Source organism: Rhinoderma darwinii, chromosome 3, assembly GCF_050947455.1.
Source record: "Rhinoderma darwinii isolate aRhiDar2 chromosome 3, aRhiDar2.hap1, whole genome shotgun sequence".
NCBI lineage: Eukaryota > Metazoa > Chordata > Amphibia > Anura > Rhinodermatidae > Rhinoderma > Rhinoderma darwinii.
In genome coordinates this window covers 234,944,016-234,969,788 of record NC_134689.1, presented here as the reverse complement: position 1 = coordinate 234,969,788, position 25,773 = coordinate 234,944,016, and the positions used below count along the sequence as shown (strand labels likewise).

Sequence of the window (25,773 nt, the reverse complement as noted above, 5' to 3'; positions counted from 1 at the left end):
TCCTGTCTGAGAGGGACATATGATAGAGGGGGAGAATCTGAGCTCTGTGATATACAGGTTTATATGATTTGAAGCAGGATTTCTGAGTATAAAACAGAGTTAGATCCTGACAGATTTTTTTTTGAAGAATGTGAGAGTCCTGCTTACTCCACCCACACAGGCTGATTGACAGCTCTGGCTCTATCAGTGTGTATACAGAGAAGGCTGTTAATTAGCCTGTGTGGGTGGGATTAGCAGGACTCTCACAGTCTCTTCTAGAAATCCTGTTAGGAACTACTCTGCTCTCATATAGGACTGCATTAATTCCTTTAAAGAGGCTCTGTCACCAGATTATAAGTGCCCTATCTCCTACATAATCTGATCGGCGCTGGAATGTAGATCACAGCAGTGGTTTTTATTTTGAAAAACGATCATTTTTGAGCAAGTTATGAGCTAGATTAGATTTATGCTAATGAGTTTCTCAACAGACAACTGGGCGTGTTTTTACTTTTTACCAACTGGGTGTTGTACAGAGGAGTGTATGACGCTGACCAATCCGTGACCAATCAGTGTCCTACAATTCTCATTGTTCCAGCACAGTGTGATTGTGCAGTGAAAGAAGCTGGGCTGGAACAATGAGAAGTGTAGGACACTGATTAGTCACTGATTGGTCAGCGTCATACACTCCTCTGTACAACACCCAGTTGGTAAAAAGTAAAAACACGCCCAGTTGTCCATTGAGAAACTCATTAGCATAAATCTAAACTAGCTCATAACTTGCTCAAAAATGATCGTTTTTCAAAATAAAAACCACTGTTGTCACCTACATTACAGCGCCGATCAGATTATGTAGGAGATAGGGCATTTATAATCTGGTGACAGAGCCTCTTTAAAGAGGCTCTGTCACCAGATTTTGCAACCCCTATCTGCTATTGCAGCAGATCGGCGCTGCAATGTAGATTACAGTAACTGTTTTATTTTTAAAAAACAAGCATTTTTGGCCAAGTTATGACCATTTTTGTATTTATGCAAATGAGGCTTGCAAAAGTCCAAGTGGGCGTGTTTACAGTAAAAGTACAACTGGGCGTGTATTATGTGCGTACATCTGGGCGTTTTTACTTCTTTTACTAGCTGGGCGTTAGGAATGGGAGTGTATGATGCTGACGAATCAGCATCATCCACTTCTGTTCGTTAACACCCAGCTTCTGGCAGTGGAGACACACAGCGTGTTCTCGAGAGATCACGCTGTGACGTCACTCACTTCCTGCCCCAGGTCCTGCATCGTGTCAGACGAGCGAGGACACATCGGCACCAGAGGCTACAGTTGATTCTGCAGCAGCATCAGCTACATCGACTTACCTGCAAACGCTGATGCTGCTGCAGAATCAACTGTAGCCTCTGGTGCCGATGTGTCCTCGCTGGTCCGACACGATGCAGGACCTGGGGCAGGAAGTGAGTGACGTCACAGATCTGCACTGCCAGAAGCTGGGCGTTCTGAAGAGAAGTGGATGATACTTCTCGTCAGAACGCCCAGCTAGTAAAAGTAGTAAAAACGCCCCGATGTACGCACATAATACACGTCCAGTTGGACTTTTACTTTAAACACGCCCAGTTGGACTTTAGCAAGCCTCATTTGCATAAATACAAAAATGGTCATAACTTGGCCAAAAATGCTCGTTTTTTAAAAATAAAAACGTTACTGTAATCTACATTGCAGCGCCGATCTGCTGCAATAGCAGATAGGGGTTGCAAAATCTGGTGACAGAGCCTCTTTAAGATCTATGCTCGTCTTCATGCACATATCTTTACATAATGATTTGATGTGCCCATGTTCTCAAATCTGTAGTAGGAGAACCCCCCCTCTCCTGTTAAATGTGACAATAAAAGAATAAAGTCCCTCTACCTGACTTCAACTGAGTGCTGCACCCAAATATTGCAACTTATTATTAGAAACCTAAGATTCTGGGCTTTCATATGATACCAGGATCTAATCATTAGTATACCCAACTTTTAATGAATGGAAAGAGGAACATACTGAGCGAACACTGCACAGTGGCACATTTTCTGTTAAGCCACGCCTCTAACTCCACCCAATCACGCCCAACCTCCACCTTCAAATAACATGAGTATTCTACCCCTGCTGATCACACTGACCTTTGCTTTGTTTGCATCTGGTGGATAATACATACATCAATCCACTCTTCTTCCCAGTTATTTTGTTCAATAGACAAATAATTAAAAGAAAAAAAATCAAAACATTTATTTCCAACCAAGTAGTGTATTAGAATATAAAAGCAACCTTGGCAGTGTCAACGAGAAAATTATAGGGGAGAAAAGGGGGCATGGTGACAGGAATTAGAACCTAAGGGAACCGGAGGAGAAAGTAAATTGGTCACAGAACTGCTCCCTAAATTAAAGAGGCTCTGTCACCAGATTATTATCTCCTACATAATGTGATCGGCGCTGTAATGTAGATAACAGCAGTGGTTTTTATTTTTATAAACGATCAATTTTGAGCAAGTTATGAACAATTTTAGATTTATGCTAATGAGTTTCTCAATAGACAACTGGGCGTTTAAAGAGGCTGTCACCAGATTCTCAAATCCCTATCTCCTATTGCATGTGATCGGCGCTGCAATGTAGATAACAGTAACGTGTTTTTTTTTTTTTAAACGTTCATTTTTGCCAAGTTATGAGCTATTTTATATATATATATGCAAATGAGCTTTGAAATGGACAACTGGGCGTGTTTTTTTTCGTATGTCCAACTGGGCGTGTATTGTGTTTTTAACTGGGCGTGTTTACTTGTTTTACTAGCTGGGCATTGTGAATAGAAGTGGATGATGCTGACGAGTCAGTGACCAATCAGCATCATGCACTCCTCTCCATTCATTTACACAGCACATAGTGTTCTTACTAGAACGATGTGCAGCCATATACACAAGTGTCCTGATAATGAATACACATGACCTCCAGCCTGGACGTCATGTGTATTCAGAATCCTGACACTTCTGAATCTTTTCTGTGAGATTCCGGCAAGCCACTCGTAATCTCGCGAGATTATGAGGTAAACGAGATTTAGTTTCCCTTGCTGGAAATCTCACAGAAAAGAGTCAGAAGTGTCAGGATTCTGAGTACACATGACGTCCAGGCTGGAGGTCATGTGTATTCATTATCAGGACACTTGTGTATGTGGCTGCACATCGTTCTAGTAAGAACGTGATGCTGCTGTGTAAATGAATGGAGAGGAGTGCATGATGCTGATTGGTCACTGATTCGCCAGCATCATACACTTCTCTCCACAACGCCCAGTTAGTAAATCAAGTAAACACGCCCAGTTAAAAACACAATACACGCCCAGTTGGAAATACGAAAAAAAACACACCCAGTTGTCCATTTCAAAGCTCATTTGCATATATATATAAAATAGCTCATAACTTGGCCAAAAATGAACGTTTTAAAAAAAACAAACACTTTGCGGTTATCTACATTGCAACGCCGATCACATGCAATAGGAGATAGAGGTTTGAGAATCTGGTGACAGAGCCTCTTTAAGATTTTTACCAACTGGGTGTTGTACAGAGGAGTGTATGACGCTGACCAATCAGTGACTAATCAGCATCATACACTTCTCATTGTTCCAGCCCAGCTTCTTTCACTGCACAATCACACTGTAACAATCACAAGTAGATAATCGAAGTAGTCCAACGAATCTATGACGTAGTACAAACGGTCCAGTTGAACCTGCAAAAAAAATAAAAGTTAGTAATATGCCGCTGCTTCTTCATTCCTTGATCCTACTGTGAATCGCCATGTAGTTACACGGCGGTTCACAGTAAGAACAATGGAGCAGTGGTCCTATGAAGGATCAGCAGCGCTCGTGTGCCGCTGATCCTTCATAGCCGAAAAATCAGCTGTTTTGAAGGAACAGCGGCGAGCACCACTTCCCCCGTCGAGCGCCTCCCCACACATGCAACCCTGCCACTGACCCCCACACACACAAAACAGCTGATAAGCGGCTGTGAAGGATCAGCGGCACGCACACACACACCTTACCTACAGCCGGTCTTCTCCAAAATGGCGCCAGATTTCCCCCTACAAACCAGCTTCTATGCTGGGTCGCTCTGAGCTGCGCATGCATGGCAGAGGCAGAGGATGTAACGAACGGGTCCCATTCATTATATCATATGCCCTGTAGCTGCCATATTTCATCTGTGTATGTGTCGTTAAGAGACACATACACAGATGAAATAAAACATAGCAGCCCCCAGTAAATGGAAAAAAAAGTGTTAAAGGGAATACGTCGCTAGAATTTTTTTTTTTAGTTAAACAGTTAGTGTATAGGTGATTAAACATTGTTCTAATTTTTTTAATTTTTTCACGAGTCAGGAAATATTATAAATTAGATTCTAATTTATAACATTTCCCTGTGCTGGTCACTAGAGGGAGCAATTCCCAAAATTGCAGCATTGGCATGTGGTAAAGCAACCACATTGCTTTATGCTGCAAAATTTGAGAAGCCACACTCGCTCTAGTGAGCTCTCAGAATCCCCCCTCCTTTATCCTGGCTAGTGCCAGGAGAAAGGAGGGGATTGAATGTTCAAACCTCCTACACTGTGTGCCGCCATTTTTTGAGCTAACACACAGTGTAGTAGGTTTACATACAGTAGTAAACACACAGTAAATCACGTACATACACAGACCTAACTTGCCTGCTCCTGCCGCCGCCGCTCCCTCCGGTCTGTCTGCTCCCTCCGCTCCTAGTGCTTGCATTAGAACACAAGTCCGGAAGCCGCGACCGGAAGTAGTCATCTTACTGTCCGGCCGCGACTTCCGGTCCACAAGAAAATGGCGCCGGACGTCGCTCGGCCGAAGACCTTCCATTTGGACTGTGTGGGAGCGGCGCATTCACTATGGGCATGTATGTGCCGTATTCCACGTCTGTATGTGTCGTTAATCGACACATACAGAGATGAAAAAAAAATGGCAGCCCCCATAGAGAAGTAAAAGTGCAAAAATAAAAAAAAGTAAAACACAAACACACAAATAAATAAAACATTTTTTAATAAAACACTAAGAGCAAATTGATATAAAAATATTTTTTTTCGCGACACCCGTCCTTTAATAAAAAAAACCATTTCATGTGAAAAAATCAAGTACATATAAAATGACATCTTTCCTTTAACACCTTCCCACCACAGCCAGTTTTTGTTATTTTTTTCTCTTTGCCTTCCAAGTGCCATACCGTTATAATTTTTTCAGTAACATAGCCATAGGAGGGATTTTTTGTTGTTGGATGAGTTGTAGTTTTTAATTGCACCATTAACTGTATAATGTACTCAGTTAAAAAGTATTTTGTGGGGTGGAAAAAAAATTCTCCATTGCTTTTTAGGTTTTGTTTTTACGGCGTTTCTGCGGGTCAATACAATTATGGCAATCCCACATTTATGCAATTGTTTTTATAAAATGAACCGAATTCCCATGGAGAACTTTTAGAGGGATTGTATACTGGCATTAGCAATGCTTCTAGTAGTGTTCTGAATAAAAAATACATTTCATTGTTATTATTGACTTCAGTATCCCGCGACTGCACCACTGCAGCACCCAGGTATGATGTCACCGTAAAGCACCTCCGAGTGTGGGTGTCGCAATGATTAACCTTCCCCCGGTGTACAGATGATAAGCGGCCACTTCGTGCAGGTTCTGTGTTTCCGGGTGGGGAGCTTTGGTGGTGCACGGTTTATCATGGCAGCAGAAGCCGGTGGAGGGGAACCGCTGGTTCGGTTCGTGAAGCTGAGCGGCAGAGCAGCAGGTGAGGCTGGCTGACCCGTGGTGGTGTGAGTGAGAGAAGCGGGCAGTGAGGCGAGTGCTGGTAAAATAAGGGGGTGACGTGGGCGCATGAGGACAGAGAACATTGTGGAGCGGTTATCACTGGCTGGTCGGGGGAAGGATGGCATATACTGCTGGTGGCTACCTGAGGGGGCAGTAACCGCACTCCTGGATCATACAACTAGATGAAATAAAACCTGTCAATGGCCTCCTTGCTGGGGTCACTGGAGCGGACGTGAAATATCCATACCTATGAAAAATCTGTTTACACAAAGTGTCTGTGTTGCCCTTTTGAAAATGAAAGCAAGGATCTGATTGGTGACTAATGACAGCATTGATCGGTCTTGTCGGCAGGGTTTTATCTTCCATATCTGATGGTATAAAGAGGACTGTAGACTAGTAACACGCTTCTAAGTTTCTAAAGTCGTTTTGCTGGCAATTATTTGGTAGGTCCAAATCCCATCCAGTGCTGTGATGTGGTAATACATGGCACCTATTCAAATAAACGAGTGACCATGTAATGTATTGCCTTACCAAGTCATCTGGAGCAAGAGACCCTCTCTTTTGCTGCTCTGGCTAGTAGAGAGGGGTCCATTTGTTTAGAAGTAATAAAGGGGCAATAAATTCCGCAGCCCTCTTATTCTGCTGATAGTGGGGCTGTGCCACCCCCCATCCACACATTGACAGGACATCAATGGGGTTTCCCAAATCACCCTGTGCATTTTTTAGGGCAAACCTGGCAAATATTTGTCCTGGGCACTGTCCTGAAAATACAGAGGCTGTTTATAAGGCAGTGCCGCCCTCTGAACTGTCTGTTTTTTTTTATTTTCACAATGGTTTTTCTTTTTAGTAACTATGCAAATAACTTTCATTAAAAAGATTATTTTTTGTTGTCTACAGCACCTATGCAGACCTGTGACTCTGTAGTTCCAGATAATCCCTATGTGTAGTCTGAAACTGCAGTCGTGTGTAGATGGTCTTTTAGGCTCTGTTTACGTCTGTGGGAGGCACCATTAGGGGTCTCCGCAGGTTCCGTTGTTTGTGCGGAACAAAATAGCACAGCATGCAGCGCTATTTTGTCTTGCAAAACGACTGAACCGGTTTTATGACAATGGATTCTGCCGGGCGCCATGGACTTTCGTCATGTGATGGATCTGGCGACTCCAGTGTTTGGTTGTTCTGCTGCTTTGACTAAGCAGAATAACGGAGAACCCGAACTTAGATGTGAACAGAGCCTAACACGTAGCGGTTTATCATGTAAATTTAGTAATATCAACTATCATTGGCCAGTGTATACATGTGCAGCGACTGCACGATCTCTTTGTTGTTCATCATATTTTTTATGATGACCTAAAAATGTTAGTTTGTCAGCATTATACCTCATCATGTAACTAGGCATTTGCTAGTCGTTCGCAGATGAGGCAGGAGGTGTGGAAATGTTAGCCGAGGCGTGGCGAACACTCAAAGGAGTAAAGACTGGTGATCTGAAAAGTGCTAGAAATTCCGAAACAGACATACGATTGTTTTATATAAATGCATGTCTTTCAAGCGTTAACGACTCGCTATACTGTCAATCGGCAGTCATTTTTATAAATTTATCTTCACACATAAATGGACCCCTACTCGATTCTGTCTTCTCTTCTCTTCTGTCTGTGGGTTAGCCAGCTGAGTGGTTTTTGCAGCGTCCCCCCCCCCCTCTGCAGTTCTAAGGTGTTCACATGTATATAAACATTGCAGCGGTGCTCTGGTCTGTACATGGACCTCTACCCGCATTCCCGCTCTGAAATACATGGGACACCCCTACTTTCCACAGAAATTTTGCCCTTGATGCGGCCGTATCGCATACTATCAGTATGAGCACAGAGAGATAGGGGGGGGGGTTCTGTGTTTTGGGCGGCACAACAGTAAGGGTATGTTCACACGCTTAGAAAAAAACCTAGCTGTTTTCAAGGGAAAACGGCTCCTGATTTTCAGACGTTTTTTTAAACAACTCATGTTTTTTACGGCCGTTTTTGGAGCTGTTATTCTATAGCCAATGAAAAATGGTTCCAAAAACTGCTCAAGAAGTGACATGCACTTTTTTGCAGGCGTTTTTTTACACGGCCGTTTTTCAAATAGATGGGATGGGATGACATTTCATTCCATGTGACCGCTGCAGCCTGTGATTTCCTGTAGTCGTCACATGGGATGAAACGTCATTCCAGGGGGCCGGCCTGGGTGAAGAAGCACAGAATTCTGGGTAAGTATAAGTGTTTTGGAGAGTTGCGCTTTTCTGCCGCAAAAATCGCAATATCTGCTATTTGTTGCAGGTTTTACCTTCCCGATGAATTTAATTGGGAAAACCCGCAATAAAAAAGCAGTGGTTGCGCAAACACAATTGACATGTTGTGGATGAAAAAAAACAAAAACTCATCTGCTCTGCTGCTACTGTATTATGCTGCTAGTTTTCCAAAACGAAATCCGCAGTATTTATGCTGTGTGTGAACATACCCTAAGAAGTTAGGGCTGTCACTAGGCGACAGTGACACTCTCCACTGGGACGCAATCCCTGCTGATTCCTCTAATAGAAATGGGCATCAGATACTGTGAATTCGTTTTCAAGCCAACAATTGTTCAGTGTAAATGAGCCTTTACTTTTCTAACACTCGGCATTGCCGAACTTGTGCAAGTTAAAGGGAACCTCTCGCTAGGCTTGGAGCTACTGAACCACCAGCATGTCGTTATGCAGGTACGGATCACTAACCAAATGTCTTGCGGCATCAGGCGCATGCGCGTTGAGGCCTTATTCACACAGTGCAGTTTTAGTGTAGGAAGCCACAACCAGAAGTAGATAAAAAAAATAAAGTAGGATCTTTCCTATATACTATCCCTTCCTTTACCATCCACTCCTGGTTGTAGCTTTAAAAACTACACCAAATCTGCACTGTGTAAAGCAGGCCTAAACCCCAGTTGCATGACTGCATGCTGGTGATTTAGCGGCACCAAACCTACTGACTAGTTCCCTTTTAAGGTTTTTTTTTTTCTTTTCGTCCCCCCCCCCCCCATAAGTTCACACGTAATAATTAAAATGGGGAGAACCATCATATCTGACTTTGTTCGTTGGTTTTGACATGTGAGAAGTACTAAACCACCACTGCTTCACTTGTGAGGCTCTACAGATGTCTTCACTGTTTACATAGCTATTGGTGGTGTTTATGTGAATAGGATTTTGAGAACAGACAGATGGCTTAGCGTTGCTATCACCTGGAAAAATGTGTAGAGAACAAGAAGGTCTATGAAATGGAAAATTAGTTCTGTGCTGGTGAGGAACCTGTTGACGTAGCATAGACATATACCATAGATAGCGGGCAATGGCCCCAGTAAAGAAATCCACAGTTTATTGAATGTCATGGTTAATTTTATATACATAATAGGAAATTACAGATCAGATTTTTTTTAAAGGGAATCTGTTATGTGATACATGCAGTCCAAACTGTGGGACTGGAGAAACCCCTGACATCACTGTACATATATGGACAGTGATGTAAGGGGCTCCACCTGGGGCATAATACCGGGCCAGGGTGTTGCTGACGCTCTGGCTGTGAATTCAGGATTTTTAAAGCTCTTCACGTCGCTGTCCATGTATTGACACAGTCCATCCAAGAAAAAATGGCAGCATCAAGGCAGGTGTATGCAAGAACAGTATCCTTTTATTATTCCCAGCACATCCTAGAAAAAGCAACGTTTAGACTCCTGTGCGAGTCGTTCTCAAGCCTTGACAAAGACTCCTGTGCAAGTCCAAACGTTGCTTTTTCTATGATGTGCTGGGAATAATAATAGGATACTCTTCTTGCATACACCTGCCTTGATGCTGCCATGTTTTCTGGATGGACTCTGAGTACTGAGGCCCCACAGTGATTGGGGGTTAAGTGGCACACACGTTTTGTTTGGTATAACCATTATATTGTTCATCTTCCAGTCTGGTGACTGTTGTAATTGAGGACTTGGAATGTGCTGTTGATATTTTCACACATATCCGGACAGTGACGTCAAGGCCTTTCCCAAGACTGGTCCCCAGGCAGAGCGCTTGCGATTCTCTGGCCGGGGACTCTGTAGTTTATTGTCCCTGACCGCACTGTCCAAGGGGTTTCCTTGTTCACAGCACTTCCAGTAGCGCTCTGCCCGGAGAGTGCGGTTGACTTATACCACTGTATGCCTATACAGTGGAATATGTCGGGACTATATGTGAACCAGTCCTAAGCAAGCAACATGAATACCAAGGAGCTCTCCAAATAGGTCAGAGACAAAGTTGTGGAGAAGTATAGATCAGGTTTGGGTTATTAAAAAAAATAAAAATTTGAAACGGAGCACCATTAAATCTATTATAACAAAATGGAACGAGTATGGGACAACTACGAACCTGACAAGAGAAGGCCGTCCACAAAAACTCACAGACCAGGCAAAAAAGGCGTAAATCAGAGATTCAACAAGGACACCAACGAGAACACTGAAGAAGCTCCAAAGATCCACAGCGGAGAAGAAACTATCTGTCCATTGGACCGCTATAAGCCGTACACTCCACAGAGAGGGGCTTTATGGAAGACTGGCCAGAAAAAAGCCATTGTTTAAAGAAAAACATAAGAAATCACATTGTGAGTTTGCTAAACCGGATGTGGTAGACTCCCCAAACACATGGAAGAAGGTTCTCTGGTCAGATGAGACAAAAATGTAACTTTTTGGCCATCATGAGAAGTGCCATGTGTGGTACAAATCCAACACTTCCCGTCACCCCAAGAACACTTCCCACAGTGAAGCATGGTGGTGGCAGCGTCGGGATGTGGGGATACTATTACTATTCATCCACAGGGACTGGAAGACTGGTCAGGATTGAAGGAAAGATGGAGGCAGTAAATACAGGGCAATTCTTGAGGAAAACTAGTTTCAGCATTCAATTTATCCTAAACATGTCTGAAGCTACGCTGGGGTCGTTTAAACCCTTCAGTATCTAACCTAGTTTGGCGTTGAGGACACAGCCCCGTTTTTCATATGTGGTGTCTCTTTGTGGTAATAGCTTTTGAGTTGATTTTTTTTGTAACACTTTGTTAGTGATACATTTTGGGATATATGTATACTCTTTTATAAAAAAAAAATCAAAAATGTAAAGCATATTTCTAAAAACATTTTTTTCCTAAATTTAGAAATCCTCTGCTTCTAAAATGGATAATGGTACCACACAAAATAGTAAATAAAGTTTACTGTCTATTTCGGCGTAAGTTTAGGTTTTGTTTTTTTGAAGGATGTTTATAAGGCTAAGTTTACTAGCAGTTTTAGAATATTAAACTAAATTTGAAAAACATGTTTCTTTAGGCACCGCTTTTTAGTTTTGAAGTGGCTTTGAGGGGCCTATATATTAGAAACCCCTCAAATCTCCCCATATTTAAAAATCAACCCTCCATGTTTTCAAAACGGCATTTAGGAAGTTTTAACAGTGAGAGTTTCACAGGTATGAAAGCAAAGTGGAAGTGAAATTTACAAGTTGCCAAAACTTAGGATACATCCCAAAAAAGACCACATTTTGGAAACTACACCCCTCAATTACTGGATCTAGGGTTGTAGTTAGGATTTTGAACTATTAGGCGTTTAATAGTATTAGAATTGAGCCATGAAAATAACTTTTTCTTTTTGTAATTATGTCGTTTTTAGCTTGAATATTTAATTTTCACAAGAACTTTAGCAGAAAAAGCACCCTATTTGTTATGCAATTTCTCTTGCGTATGTTAACCCCTTAACGACCGGCGTATAGCCTTTTTACGTCGGCCGTTCAGGGTAGTTCTTCTGAAGTGCCGCCTTTTCACGTCGGCACTTCAGAAGAACTTTTCCCGCATCGTGCGGCGTGCTCCTGAAGTCCGGGCTGTTAACTGCCTTGGGCTTCAGGGCAACGATCGGAGACCACTAGCAGTGGTCTTCGATCATATTTAACCATTCAGATGCGGCGCTCAATAGCGAGCGCCGCATCGGAGTGATTTTAGAGGGAGGGAGCTCCCTCTCACCCCACTGGCACCCCATGTGTATCGCGGGGTGCCGATAGTTTCTATGGGGGCCTATCAGAGGCCCCCAGGTCTGCCTTTAATGATTGCCTGTTAGGCCATGCCAGAGGCATGACCTAGCAGGTGCCAGTCTGTTTTACGCTGACAGGCATAATACACTGCAATACAGAAGTATTGAAGTGTATTATAATAGCGATCAAAAGTTTGCACAGTAAAGTCCTCTAGTGGGACTAAAAAAAAAAGTTAAAGTTTGAAATAAATAAATGTCCCAAGTAAAAAAAAGAATTAATAACCCACTTTTTCCCCTTGCCAAACATGAGTAACTTTTTTCATAATAAAGTGTTTTGTATCGCTGCGTCCGTAACGAACACAACTCTAAAACGATTACGTTATTTAACCCGCACGGTTAATACCCTATATGTGGTCATAAACTGCTGTTTGGATACACGGTAGGGTTCAGAAAGGGAAGGAGCACTGTTAAGATTTTATAATGCAGGTTTTGCTTGATTTCTGGCCATCATGTTGCATTTGCAGAAACCTCAATGTATCAGTGCAGTGGAACCCCCAGAGGGCTGACTTCATTTGAGAAGTTACACCCCTAGAGAAAGTCATCTAGGGGTATAGTAAGTGTTTTGTCCTTACAGGTTTGTTTGTTTGTTTTTCTGTTGAGTTTATTAGAATTGGGCTGTGAGAATTTAATTTTTAATTACATTTTTTTTTTTCTCCAATGAGATGTAGTTTTGGCTAAGTTTCAGTTTCACAAGGACTTAAGGGGGAAAAAAGCACCCCAACGTTTGTTAAGCATTTTGGTCATAACCTGCTGTTTTGTGCACACGGCAGGGTGCAGAAGGGAAGGTACGATATTTGGGTTTTTTAGCGCAGATTTTGCTGAACTGGCTTTTGGTGTTCTATCTCATTTGAAGAGCCCTTGAAGTACTAGGAGAGTAGAAATTCTCCAGATGTGACCCCTTTTTTGGAGACTATACTACTTATGGAATTAAATTAAAGGTGTAACGAGCAATTTGACCCCATAGGTGTCTTATAGATTTTATTAGAATTGTGTATATATAACATTTTTGGTTTTACCAGAAATACAGAAAAGGCACCCCAAAATTTGTAACACGTTTTTTTCCCTGAGGAAGGCAATATTCCAATGTGGTTGTAAACTTCTGTTTGGAGACACAGCAAGGCTCTAAAGCAGGGGTCTCAAGCACGCGGCCCCTGGGGCTGTCATCTTCGGCCCGCGGGACACTGAGCCGATAGTACAGACTCTCTGCTCCGGGACTCTGTGGAATTCCCTGACATCGCTGTCCATATATGGACTGTGTTGTCAGGGTCTTCCCCAGAACAGGAGTCCCAGTGATGTCAAGAGCACAGCTGGAGTCCCAGGAAGAGCCTACTAGCGCTCTGCCCGGGACTCCAGCTCTGGGGTTGCCCCTGACATCCATGTCCATATATAGAGACTGATGTCAGTGGCTTCCCCAGAGTTCCGGCGCAGAGCCTATACTAGTGCTCTGCTCCGGGAAACCGGCTCTGGGGTTGCCTCTGATATCACATTCCGTTCCAGGAGGATCCCATGACGTCACTGTGTATGGACAGTGACATCAGGGGCTCCAACAGTAGAGGAATCCCCAGCCAAAGCGTCGGCAGCGTTTTGGCTGGGGATTCCACTCCTAGAGGGAGCCCCAATGGAGCGATCTACTTGGGGTGTGTGTGGCATTATCTGCGGAGGGCACTGTGGCAGCATCTGCCACATTTGTTTTTTATCTGCAGTGTAAATGAATGGAGAGAAGTGTATGACGCTGATTGGTCAGTGTCATACACTCCTCTGTACAACGCCTACTTGGTCAAAAAGTAAAACACCCCCAGTTGTCCATTGATAAACTAATTAGCATAAAGCTAAAATAGGTCATAACTCAGTCAAAAATGATAATTTTTCTAAATAAAAAACACTGTTGTAATCTACATTACGGCGCCGATCACATCATGTACAAGATAGGGAATTTATAATCTGGTGACAGAGCCTCTTTAATGGCGGAGATCGAAGCTAATTTCGGTCCCTGCCATTACAGCCGGATGTCAGCTGTAAGATACGGCAAAATGCAAGAAGCTGCCCATACGTCGGGAAGGGGCTTAAGGGGTTTTCCAACAAACGCATGTATCCACAGGATAGGGGATATTTGTGTGTGTGTGTGTGAGATTGCTGGGGGTCCGACCACTGGGACAAAATGTCCTGGAAGTCCCATAGAAATGAATGGATCGCTGGCTGAGCATGTGTTCCGTTCTTATGGAGCACATCGGGGGACTTTTGGTCCCTAATCGCTGGGGGTCCCAGTGGTAGGAATCCCAGCAATCACATATTTATCCCCTATTGATAGGGGACATGTGTTTTGTCGGAAAACCTCTTTAAAATAATAAAGGTATACTGACACCTACCAGTCCAACAAAGACACGCTTTTTGCCTCAGTCAGGCTAGTGGAGTCCTATGTACGTATGCATGTACGTGAGGAGCTTTCCTGATATACACGTAAATCGTAGGACCAAAAGTGGTGTACACAGAGCCTAATTGCCCAAAGATATCATTCACAGCTCTGCTGGTTCCTATTGGTACAAGCTGGTCAACTCGCCGTAGCAGTTTAAGGCTGGATTCACACGAACGTGGCGTTTTTGCGGACGCAAAAACACGGCGTTTTGCGCGCGCAAAAATCACTTGCCAGCTTCGTGTGTCATCCGTGTATGATGCGCGGCTGCGTGATTTTCGCGCAGCCGCCATCATAGAGGTGATTCTACCCGACGTCAGTCACTGTCCAAGGTGCTGAAAGAGTTAACTGATCGGCAGTTAACTCTTTCAGCACCCTCGACAGTGAATTCCGATCACCATATCTAGCAACCTGTTAAAAAAAAAAAAAAGAGGTTCGTACTTACCGAGAACTTCCCGGCCGTTGCCTTGGTGACGCGTCCTTGGTGACGCGTCCTTGGTGACGCGCCTCTCTTGACATCTGGCCCCACCTCCCTGGATTACTCGTTCATGTATATTGGGATCGTAAGTCACTGTCCAGGGTGCTGAAACAGTTTAACTCTTTCTGCACCCTGGACGGTGACTATATCCGGACGTCGCGTACTGGAAATTTTTTTGCCGGGTTCGGCCAAAACGAGTTCGGCGGAACCCGGTGAAGTTCGGTTCGGTTGTCCGGGTTCGCTCTTCTCAAAGACACTCCGTTTGGATGTTTGTAAATAGAAAAGCACGTGGTGCTCTTCTGTTTACATTCATCCTTTTGACAGCTCTTGCGTGAATCACGCAGTTCGCACGGAAGTGTTTCCATGCGGCATGCATGGTTTTCACGCACCCATTGACTTCAATGGGTGCGTGATGCGTGCAAAACGCCCAAAGAACGGACATGTCGTGACTTTTTCAGCGGACTCACGCTGAGCAAAAATCACGGACATGTCTGCACCGCCCCATAGACACATATAGGTCCGTGCAACGCACGTGCGTTGCACGGACCTTTTTCACGTTCGTCTGAATAAAGCCTAACTGAGCTTCTCTAACAAAGCTGGCATGTTTTACGTCATATTAAGCCATGTTCACACAGCATGTGTTGAGGCTGATTTCAAAAGAAAACAGCCCCTGAAATCCAGGCTTTACTACTGATTTTCAAAGTGTTTTTCAATTTTACGTATTTGACGTGTTTTTATAACGTATGTTTTTTTGTTTTTGTTTTTTTTTGTTTTTTTTTAAGTCAATCTGAAAGACTTCTTCAATTTGAAAAATCACCTTAGGAAAAAAAAGTAGTGACATCACTTCTCAAAGTATTTTACAAGTGTAAAATACGCCTTGTATGAACTACAGTGTATTTAAATCAATGGAAAGCTCTTTGCAGGCCTATTTTTAAGTGTATTTCGGTGCGTAATAAGAGCTTCCTTGCTTTGAAAGAGCGCCTGAAAAAAGCAGTGTGAACAGAGCCTTACTGTGCAGTGCTAGATGTAAAGACTACAGTTCCCAGAATACAAGCCCTCACAATATACTTAATTTTTTTTAAGTACAGTGTGTTAGGGTTGCACGATGAATCGAAATATCGATGCGATTTCGATGCCGTGCACCCGCAAACAGTTCAATACCATGTATTCATGTATTTTGATACTAAGCTGTGCGGGCCCCATAGCTTAGTATTGTAAAACATGAATGTAGTTAGAGCGGGGCCGTGGCTGTGTAATACAGCCATTGCCCTGTCCTGCCAAGTGTGTGTTTGCCAGTCAGCATGAAGTCATGTGGCCGGCGCTGCACTAATGAGCTCTGGCACTGAAGACCAAGAACATGGTGGGTGCACTGCAAAAAAAAACCCCTATGTTCTTTCTTCGGCGCCACCGCTCATTAGTTCAGTGCCGGCCGCCTCACCTCATGCTGAAAGCGTGCGAATACTTGTCAGGAGCAGGGCAATGGCTGTATTTGACAGCCGCAGCCCCGCTCTAAGAGCATAGATCAGAGAAACCTGATTGCCGCCGCTATTCCCTTGGGTTCTGCGATCAAAGCTAACTGCAGCATTCAAGCGGAAATTGAGAAAGGGGGGGCGGTGCTCCTTGGATCGCATCACAGGGAATCCCTGTGACGCATACCATATATGGGCAGACCGTCCATGGTCCATTGGAGGACCCCAGGTCTGTCTAACCATATTTCCTGTTACGGCATGATTAGTACACAGGCAGTTGTTAGGACAAACCGATCAGTACACAGGCTAATGTACTGGCATATAGATACATGCCACTACATTAAAGTTTAAAAAAATTAATTTTTTAAATACATTTTTTTTAAAAATACACATTATTTACACTAAACATTAAATTAAAGTCTCAGTACATAAAATATACACACATTTTGTATTGTCGCGACTGTAGTAACCTGCACAACAAATTTCAGTGTCGTTTAAGATGTGTATGCTGTTTAAAAATAAAATAACTTCTTTCTTTCACTTATTAATGTGAGGTGTGAATTGTGTGAACCTCCAAGTGCCTCACGTTAAGGCATCATTTACACGAGCGTAATATACGCGCGTGCTTTTCACGCGTGTCGTATGCACCTATATTAGGCTATGAGACAGTGCGTGAGTTTTGCGCAGCGCGAGTGCGTTGCGTAAAACTCACGACATGTCCTTTCTTTGTGCGCTGTTCGCGCATCACGCACCCATTGAAGTCAATGGGTGCGTGAAAACCACGCATGCCGCACGGAAGCACTTCCGTGCGAACTGCGTGGTTCGCGCAACAGCTGTCAAACTTTGAATGTAAACAGAAAAGCACCACGTGCTTTTCTGTTTACAAACATCCAAACAGAGTGTCATAATGATGGCGGCTGCGCGAAAATCACGCAGCCACGCATCATACACTGATGACACACGCAGCTAAGTGCCTTTTGCGCACGCAAAACGCCGCGTTTTTTGCGTGCGCAGAAACGCACACGCTCGTGTAAATCAGGCCTAATAGTAATTAATCCCATCATGTACCTGTTGTCCATTATGACTCAGAAAGATGATGGGGTTAATTACTATTAATGTGAGGTACATGGAGGTTCCAAAAACATCACACCATGTGCCTCAAATTAGAAAATGAACTATATATATATATATATATATAATATATATATATATATATATATATTTATATTATTTTGTTGGAAAAGTATTGTTTTGGTATCGATAATTGCAATACTAAACAAAGTATCGGTATCGAAGTCCAAATTCTGGTGGACGACTTGTTTTCCACCTGTGGTTATGAGTAAATGCTGCTATAGTTGACTTGTTAAGAAGAGGAGTGATGGAGACAAGTTACTTTCACAAAAGGCAGTGCAGTGTGTGGGCAACTGCTTGGACCCCTAAGAAAAATAGGGGTGTGTACTCAGCTGTTTCTGAACCTCCTTTTGTCTCCTCTTACCTGGCCTAGAATGGTGACCAGCCACTATTCTTTTCAGGATCAGTGCTCAGACCCCCACTGATCAGCCTTGCGGCCTATTTAGTGATATACCTCACCGAATATGACAACAGATACTGCATACTCACCATTTAAAAGGTTTTCTTGTTCATCGAGAATTGCCCAATAAAATAAACTCAAACCTTGTGGCCTGCAGGATAATATTCATTACTTTCAGATTTCAAGGCAGTAAGAAGGTATTATTGGACCTTATTGGTGTGAAAGGACAAACCTACTAAAAATTCAATGGCTATGTAAACCTTTTGAAGTTTTTTTTCCATTTACTAAAACAGTGCATATTAATGTTTAGTGCAACTTTGTAATTTTGTTGTTTTTAATAAAAAATTGAGTTATGAGCTTAGATATAATCGATGACAGATGGATCCTGCAAGTCAGACATGCAGGGTCCGCTGTCACCAACGTAGTAAGTCCCGCTGACCTGATGGATTAAGGTTTCAGCACTAGTTAGGCTTCGTTCAATTCTGCGTTGGGACTCCGTTCATGTGTTCCGTCGGACCTTTTCACAGGTTTGCGTTTGCATCACCATTGATTTCAATGGTGACTGATCCGACGCAAATTATTTCTGTTTGTCACAGTTGTGTAAGGTTTCCGTTGTTTTGATAAAATGAATAGCGCTGTCGGCTACGGTTTTGATTCTGTCAAAACAACGGAACCCTTACACAACGGTGACAAACGGAAACCATTTGCACCAGATCCGTCACCATTGATGTCAATGGTGATGCAAACGGGAACCTATGGTTTCCGTTTGTTTCAGTTTGCATTCCGTTCATGGGTTCCCCTGATGGAAAGGTCTGACAGAACCCATGAACTGAGTCCCAACGCAGATGTCAACAAAGCCTTTATATATTCCGGATACAGAGCAGCTGTGTCTGAAAAAGTAAAAAAAAAAAGTTTAATAAAAACAATGTTGCACTACACACTAAAATACACTGTTCTAGTGAGAAAAAAAAAAGCGGTGTTTTTTATTGTACAAATCCAGTTGCCTGAATGAGGCCTAGTTTATTCACTACAATAGTGAGCAGTTGCCCTATGGCGTTGTCAGCAGAAGTAATGTTATCCGTGTTTGCCAGCTGCTTAATGCTGTCTGATTCCTTGTGTTGTGTATGTCTGACTCATTGCTGGTAATTGTGGTAACAGGCTCTAAGAAGAAGGTACGCTGGTTTCCCGTTAGGCGACTCTTCACCCAGTCCTGTCCCAGCATCAGGATTCCTAGCAGGTTTTTAAGAGAAGGTGGGTGATGATTACCAGCCATGCATAGTTGTTTATCTGTTTGGTGTTTTTTTTGTTGTTTTTTTTAACATTTTTATTATTCTGTACTTCAAGAAACTTTGTATATATAAAAACAATAGTTTCCTTGACTTTTTACTTAATGTAAAAGTCTGACAGATTCAGGTCCCAGCTCTGGGACCTGCACCGATCTCATGATCGGGGGTTCCCGACTCCGTTACTGCCTTGTGAGGCGGCCACTGCATCTAGGCGGTGAAGGTAATCAGGATTCCAAAACAGCTGAGCTACGCTGTTTCCGTAAATCCCATAAAAACGAATAGGCCTTACGGTACCATGTTTCGCCTCGAGATACACGGGTTCTTTAACTTCCAAGCTAGTGTCAGTGTTCAGATTCGTATAAACAGAAAATCATTGGGATAGAGTTCATGGACAGGGAGTTTCTTATAGACCTTGCTTTCCCATTAGCGCTACATAGTCTTCAAGGTGATCTCAGGCTTAGGTCTGGGAGCTAAAACTGAAGAAGCCATACACATCTATTTTACAATAAAGGTATGTTCACACTGGGTGGGCTAGCTGCGGATTTTCCACAACAGGTTTCATTGCGGAAAATCCACAGAATATTGCAGTAGCAGCAAAGTAGATAAGATTTGAACAAATCTCATCCAAACGCTGCAGAAAAGATCCGCTCAAAAAATTGTTCATAAATTGACCTGCGGTGAGTTATTTTTAATTTTGTTTTTAATCTGCACCATGTCTATTCATGCTGTGCAATTGTTACGCTTTTGTTCCTGGTTTTTCCCTATTGAATTCAATGGGGAGGTAAAAGCCGCAACAAATAGCAAATCCGTATTATAAAAATGATCGCATAGTAAAGTCCCATAGTGCAACTAATAAAAAAAAATAGCTGAATGATGTTTTTAATTAAAAAAAAAAAAAACAAAACAGAAAAACCCACTTTTTCTCCCTACAAAATTATTTATTCTGAAAAATTTATATATTTTTTCTTAAAACTAAACGTAATTGGTATCGCTGTGACTGGCATCCGGGATCAGGAAAAAACGTTCCCCGCTGTATAGCCCCCTTAGGGCTCATGCACATGACCATGCAGTATTTACGGTCAGTAAATACTGCATGGACAGGCTGTGGAGTGTCACCCGCATTTGCTGTCCATGCTCACAGTAATAAGTATAGGAGCACGATCCGTAAAATGCAAAAAATAGAAAAAAAATTTTGTGGGCAATTTCTATGGCCTGGACACACTTGTAAAATATATGGGAAGGTGTCCGTGGCCGATAGAATTGAATGGGTCAATTACAAATCCGGATTGACTGAATAGAAAACCCTTGTGGTCGTGTTGGCAGAAAAATGAAAAAACTTAAAAGAATGCTTGATTATTAGGGGGTATATGTGCATTTATTATTTTTTTTTTCCTAGCGTTTTTATAGTGAAGCCTTTAAAAAAAAAAAAAAAAAAGCATCCTGCTCCAGGTATGGTGTTCTTCTGGCCTCTATCCCAATGAAAAGATGCAACTGAGGCCAAAAACACTACATAAACACCACAATAAATACATAAAAATGTAAGCATGCCGTGATGGATTAACCCCATGGTCTATAATCAATCAGATATAGTACATATAGAAGATCGAAATTGCAAATTCTACAAGAAGCAGGGCGAAACACATGTTGGGCTGTGTATTACCCCTTGGACTGTTTGTTCCACTTCTCCTGTATCTAGGTATTTGATTGGCTTATTTTATGCATTTTGCACTTCATACTCCAGTCCTAGTATACTTATGTGGCTTATTGATTGTAGTATTTGCACATTCCATTTTCTATATGTTCTGTATCTGATTATAGAACTTGGGCTTAGGCCCCCTGCAAACGGCCGTAGCTGTAATCACGGCCTGTCACCCACATTTGCGGGCCGTTCTCCCATTATAAAGTGTAGGAGCACGTCATGTCCTATTTTTTTTTTTTTGCGGGTCACTTCTACAGCCCGGGCACCGTCCCGTAAATATGTGGGGAGGTGTTCATGGGCCATAGAAAATAAAGGCACAGTATTTTGATTCAAAATTACTGTCGTATGCATGGGGCCTTAATCATTCATCGTGGGTATGCTTACATTTTCATGTATTTTTATCTATTTTTTTTTATGTAACAAAGCTGTTCATTGAATTTATCATTATTTTGAGTGTTGCTGTCATTTAGCAGGAGGTTTATAATATTTAGACAGCACCTGCTTTCCGTTTTGGACCTAGTACAAGCCCCTTTCTCGTAGGTGGTAGTTCTAAGAAACACGGCGATCCATAATGCTGTGTGCGAAGACATTTTAAATCTCACTATAGCAGGGTTACTTACCGTAACTACTTTTTAGTGAAGGTCTGTTTACCTGGGTCTTATATCATGTGAAGATTCAAGGTAAACGCCAACAGTGAGGCCACACACCGTGCAGGGTACATACGCCGTGCCTCCAGTGGATCGTCAACAGAAAAGCAAAAAGCACGGCGCCACATAGTGCAGGTCAATTGAGTTAGGGTGAAATGTTAATCGTAGACTATTATGCTCACCCAGGTAGTGCTTGGATAAGGTGATAAGAAAATCCACAAATGCTGCTGCCGGGATCCAAACCGGTAAACCAAATGGTCACCGCTTGTTAGAATATGGAGAGATAGTGGGAAAAGGGAGGATCCTATAAGGCGCTGCTGCGTGGCACAGCAGAGAAAGAAACACTCCTTCCCTCCTCCTGACACTGTCCATATATGGACAGTGATGCCGTGACGACGGTACCGTCCGCCCCCCCCCCCCCCCGTGGTCTTGGTATCGAGTATTGCAATACTACACGAAGTATTGATATCCAAGTCCAATTTCTGCAATCGTGACAACCCTACTAGGTTTGACACTGACATATGGAATACCATAATGGAGCGCATATGTTTAGTTTTGGCCGAAGTGTCCCTTTACTCTGTTTTTTCTTTCTATTAAGGCTGGTGTATGAAACACCAGTCTTAGTAATAAATTGTCCCCATAGAGTCTGTTGTGATGTGCTGCATTCGTGAATTGCTTTCTTTATGGAAATCGCTCTCTACTGATAGTGTGGAACTTCTTCATAGGGTTTATAAATTTGGAGGTTTGTGCTTAAAATAAAACCAACTTTGTAACGTACTTGCCCTAATAATTCTTCTCTATTCCTACATTGCTGCTCTGTCGATGCCTGGTCCTCTTTTGTTTAAAAAGTGAATTTGAAGTGACAAACGTAAGGTCACTCACCGCAGTGATACTTCGTTCATGGTGACATAATTGTGTTCACCATGTAAAATGAGTTGACCAGGAAATGACGGAGAGGCAACAAAGCAGAATGAATAAGGTAGCTATATTTTAAGTCCAGTTTCCATTTCATTTTAAGGGTTTCCCAGTATATAAAAAATGGTTTCAAGCAAGGTCTTGAAACGCCAAATTTAACACCGTGCACCCTAGTAGTGCATACTCTGCACGGTCCTTGAACCTGTAGGAGTGAATCTTGTAACATCCGTTAAATTCCGTCAGCTTTCCGCTGCTCTTTGATGATTGAATAGCATGTTGATTTTATTATAGCCAATAAAAATGTGAAACCCAATCAATGGGGAGGGGAAAATTGTCGTCATAACCGATCCATCAGATCATCACCCGTCTGCCATATAGGTAATGGAACCGGTATAACAGAAGCCACGATGCCAGTGCGAACGTAGCCTAATTTATATAGGGCTAACATATTTGTCAGAGCTGTACAGGCAATAGACTGGCAGTGGTTCGAGCCCGTATGTCTTCTCAGAGGCCTTTTTTTGTCTGATTTATTTTGGTTTTGGATCTTTTTCTTCTTGCAATTTTGCATGTTTACGTATTTGAGTAAGATTATGTAAGTTACCTGCTTGTTTTTTTTTTTTGTGAGTGCTTATCTTGGCTGATGAAATCACACACTTGCATGATACTTTGGAGTAATTTCTTTCTGGTTTGGTGTTTACTATATCTGATTTCTAGTTTTCTGTGGATTAAGCAGTGCTATAGTTATGCATCTTAAAGAACCTCCGCCTAGGGCTGGGCGATAATTGAATTCATTAGCTCGCAAGGCCACTGACTATCCTTTTTTTTTTTAACAGATTCGTTGAATCTATTCCCTAGTGGTGCCTTACAGCAAGTGGAAGCTCAGCCTATCTGTCTCTTCACCTCATATTCACCCTGTTCTGTCCCAGCTCTGCCTCTACCATTTCACGTGCCCGCGATCGGTCCATGTGTCGGCTGGATTTCCCGGCCCGACCACGGTACATGTGAACGGGGCTCCTGGCATTGTAGTCGTATATGATGCGAAGAGTCCCTGCTTCCCCACAGAACTACTGTTCTGTACTGAACAAAATGATACATTAGGAAATAGCAGTTATATGGGGAAGCAGGGACTCCTAGTATAGTGCCACACCCCCTGTAGATAGCGCCACTGTAGCTCCCTCAGGGAGCGGAATCCCCGGCCAGAGCGTTGCCGATGCTCTGGCCGGGGTGTACCGCTCCTAGAGGGAGAAGCAGTGGTGCGATCTACAGTGGGTGCTGTGGCGTTTTCAGGGGTTGAGACTGGGAAAACCCTGACAAATTAAATCCATGTTTTTTGTTTTTTTTTGTTGTTTTTTTTTTAACGGCTGTGAAAAACAGACAGACTGAAAATTTGGAGACACACTGATACAAAATGGCCAAGAAATATGAACAGTTGATCCGTTTTTAATGGCCATTTTTTTTTCGCCGTCTTGTGAATGTAGCCTAAATGACTATGATGCCAGGAGTCCCCTTCACATGTACCATGGTCGGGATGGAAAATCTGGCAGACACACAGAGCGTTTTCCACAGCCCATTCTCAATCGTGTGAATCCGGAAGCCTCATCATGGGGCCGATTTTGCACAGGGTCCTTTTTACGCTTAAGAGACTGTAATGGAATCTCTCCCCAAAGGGCCCGCTCAGCGTGATCTGCCTGGCCCTGCTGCAATTTACACTGCTCTCGCCTGCAATGTCGAAAGACCGACTGAGGTGGTGACGGGCAGAGAGGGATGTTAGCGCGCACAGCGCATCATTGATTATAGATTGTTAACCTGTTCCCTTCCAGGGAAAACAGAAGTTATAATCTATTAGATATACATTTTTCCAATTGTATTTGCAGAGGTGAAGTTATGTAAAATTATTATAGCAATATTTAGTTATTTATATCAAGAAAATAATTTATTCAATTCTCTCTTGGTATCTTTTTTCCGTTTATTTAACCGTAATAAGAAAATCGGGATTCAAATAGAAAATCGCCCTTACGGTTGAAAAAAAAATTTAGATTTACATTTTTTGCAGAATCGCTCAGCCCTACTTCCACCTAATCTCTTCAGTGTGTACTAGTGGATGACACATATTTATTCATAAGACTACACAGGATAAAGGTCCGGCTTTGAAGTATAAAGAGCGTTTTTTTTTTTTTTCTTGTACGTCTGGGATATTTTTGGAGTTTGTAGGCTAATGCATCTGTGTACATTCCCTATAAACTTTTTGAAGTTTAGTTTTTTGGGACTACGGCGTGTGTGTACCTGTAGGGCTCCTAGTGATCAAATGGTATTCTAATTACATGGGTAAGGCCCTACGGAGTGGCATTGACGTGGCCGGTAGTTGCGCCAGCATCCTGTTCAGCGCGCTTCTCAGGTTGCTGTGGGTAAAACTGATATTTACCTGCAGGATAGTGTGGGCTTAATGTGTGTAATAATAAATGGCCGCAGCAATTTCAATTGCACCAAACAGCATGGCGGCAAGGCTTTTGGACCGCATCGTGGGTGTATAAGTGCCGCTTCGTCGGGACATACCCTTAAAGGAGTTTTCCCACGAGGGACATGTATGACACATCCGCAGGAAGTATGTATTACTTGAAATATATTAATTTTAAATTCTGTATGTATGTGTGTATACACTCACTCGCTCACTCTTTTTATGCATTCTGGGGGGAAAAAATAGTTATGAGTTTCTGCTTATATAAAAGGGCTTATATTTACAGTTATTGCCAAAATGGTACAAACTGATGTTTTTGCTGTGTTTTAAATTTTGTATGAAATCCCAAATTGACATTAAGAAAGCTTGCATTGTACTGAATGCTATGGAATTTCCGTTCCATACTACCTCCGAACTCGGTGTAAATTTAGGCCAGGGCTACCCCTGACTTTTTGTAGTACTACATAGACTTCAGCTGAAGCTCAATAGTTAGAGGCTCTGTCAGCAGATTATAAGTGCCATCTCTCCTACATAATCTGATCGGCGCTGTAATGTAGATAACTGCAGTGGTTTTTATTTTGAAAAAAAAAACGATCATTTTTGAGCAAGTTATGAGCTAGTTTAGATTTATGCTAATGAGTTTCTTAATAGACAACTGGGCGTGTTTTTACTTTTTTTTTACCAACAGAGGGGTGTATGATGCTGACCAATCAGCGACCAATCGGTGTCATACACTTCTCATTGTTCCAGCCCAGCTTATTTCACTGCACAATCACGCTGTGTGTGCAGTGAAAGAAGCTGGGGTCGATAGGGCAGTGATGGGGAGCAAGAGTTCATATGAACGCTTGTTTGCCCGATCATTGACCCATGTGAAAGGGCTTTTAAAGCTTACCTGCTCCTGCCACCTCCGCTCCTATTACTTGCGTCTTCGCTTCCTTGAAAATATGGCCGGAAGCCGCGTCCGGAAGTCGTCATCTTG

At 42.6% G+C, this 25,773-nt stretch overlaps 1 protein-coding gene across 2 annotated transcripts in view; it reads left to right on the top strand.

Moving 5' to 3' along the window:
• The first annotated feature begins 5,675 nt into the window (after positions 1-5,675).
• KLHDC10 (kelch domain containing 10) overlaps positions 5,676-25,773 on the top strand; it is a 59,484-nt gene continuing 39,386 nt past the window's right edge. Inside the window, exons 1-2 of one of the 2 annotated variants that reach the window (XM_075857528.1) lie at positions 5,676-5,791; positions 18,951-19,043. In XM_075857528.1, coding sequence (XP_075713643.1) covers positions 5,725-5,791; positions 18,951-19,043 — 160 coding nt within the window. In that variant the 5' untranslated portion in view covers positions 5,676-5,724. The remainder of the gene's footprint in view (positions 5,792-18,950; positions 19,044-25,773) is intronic. The other variant, XM_075857530.1, reaches the window with a different exon arrangement.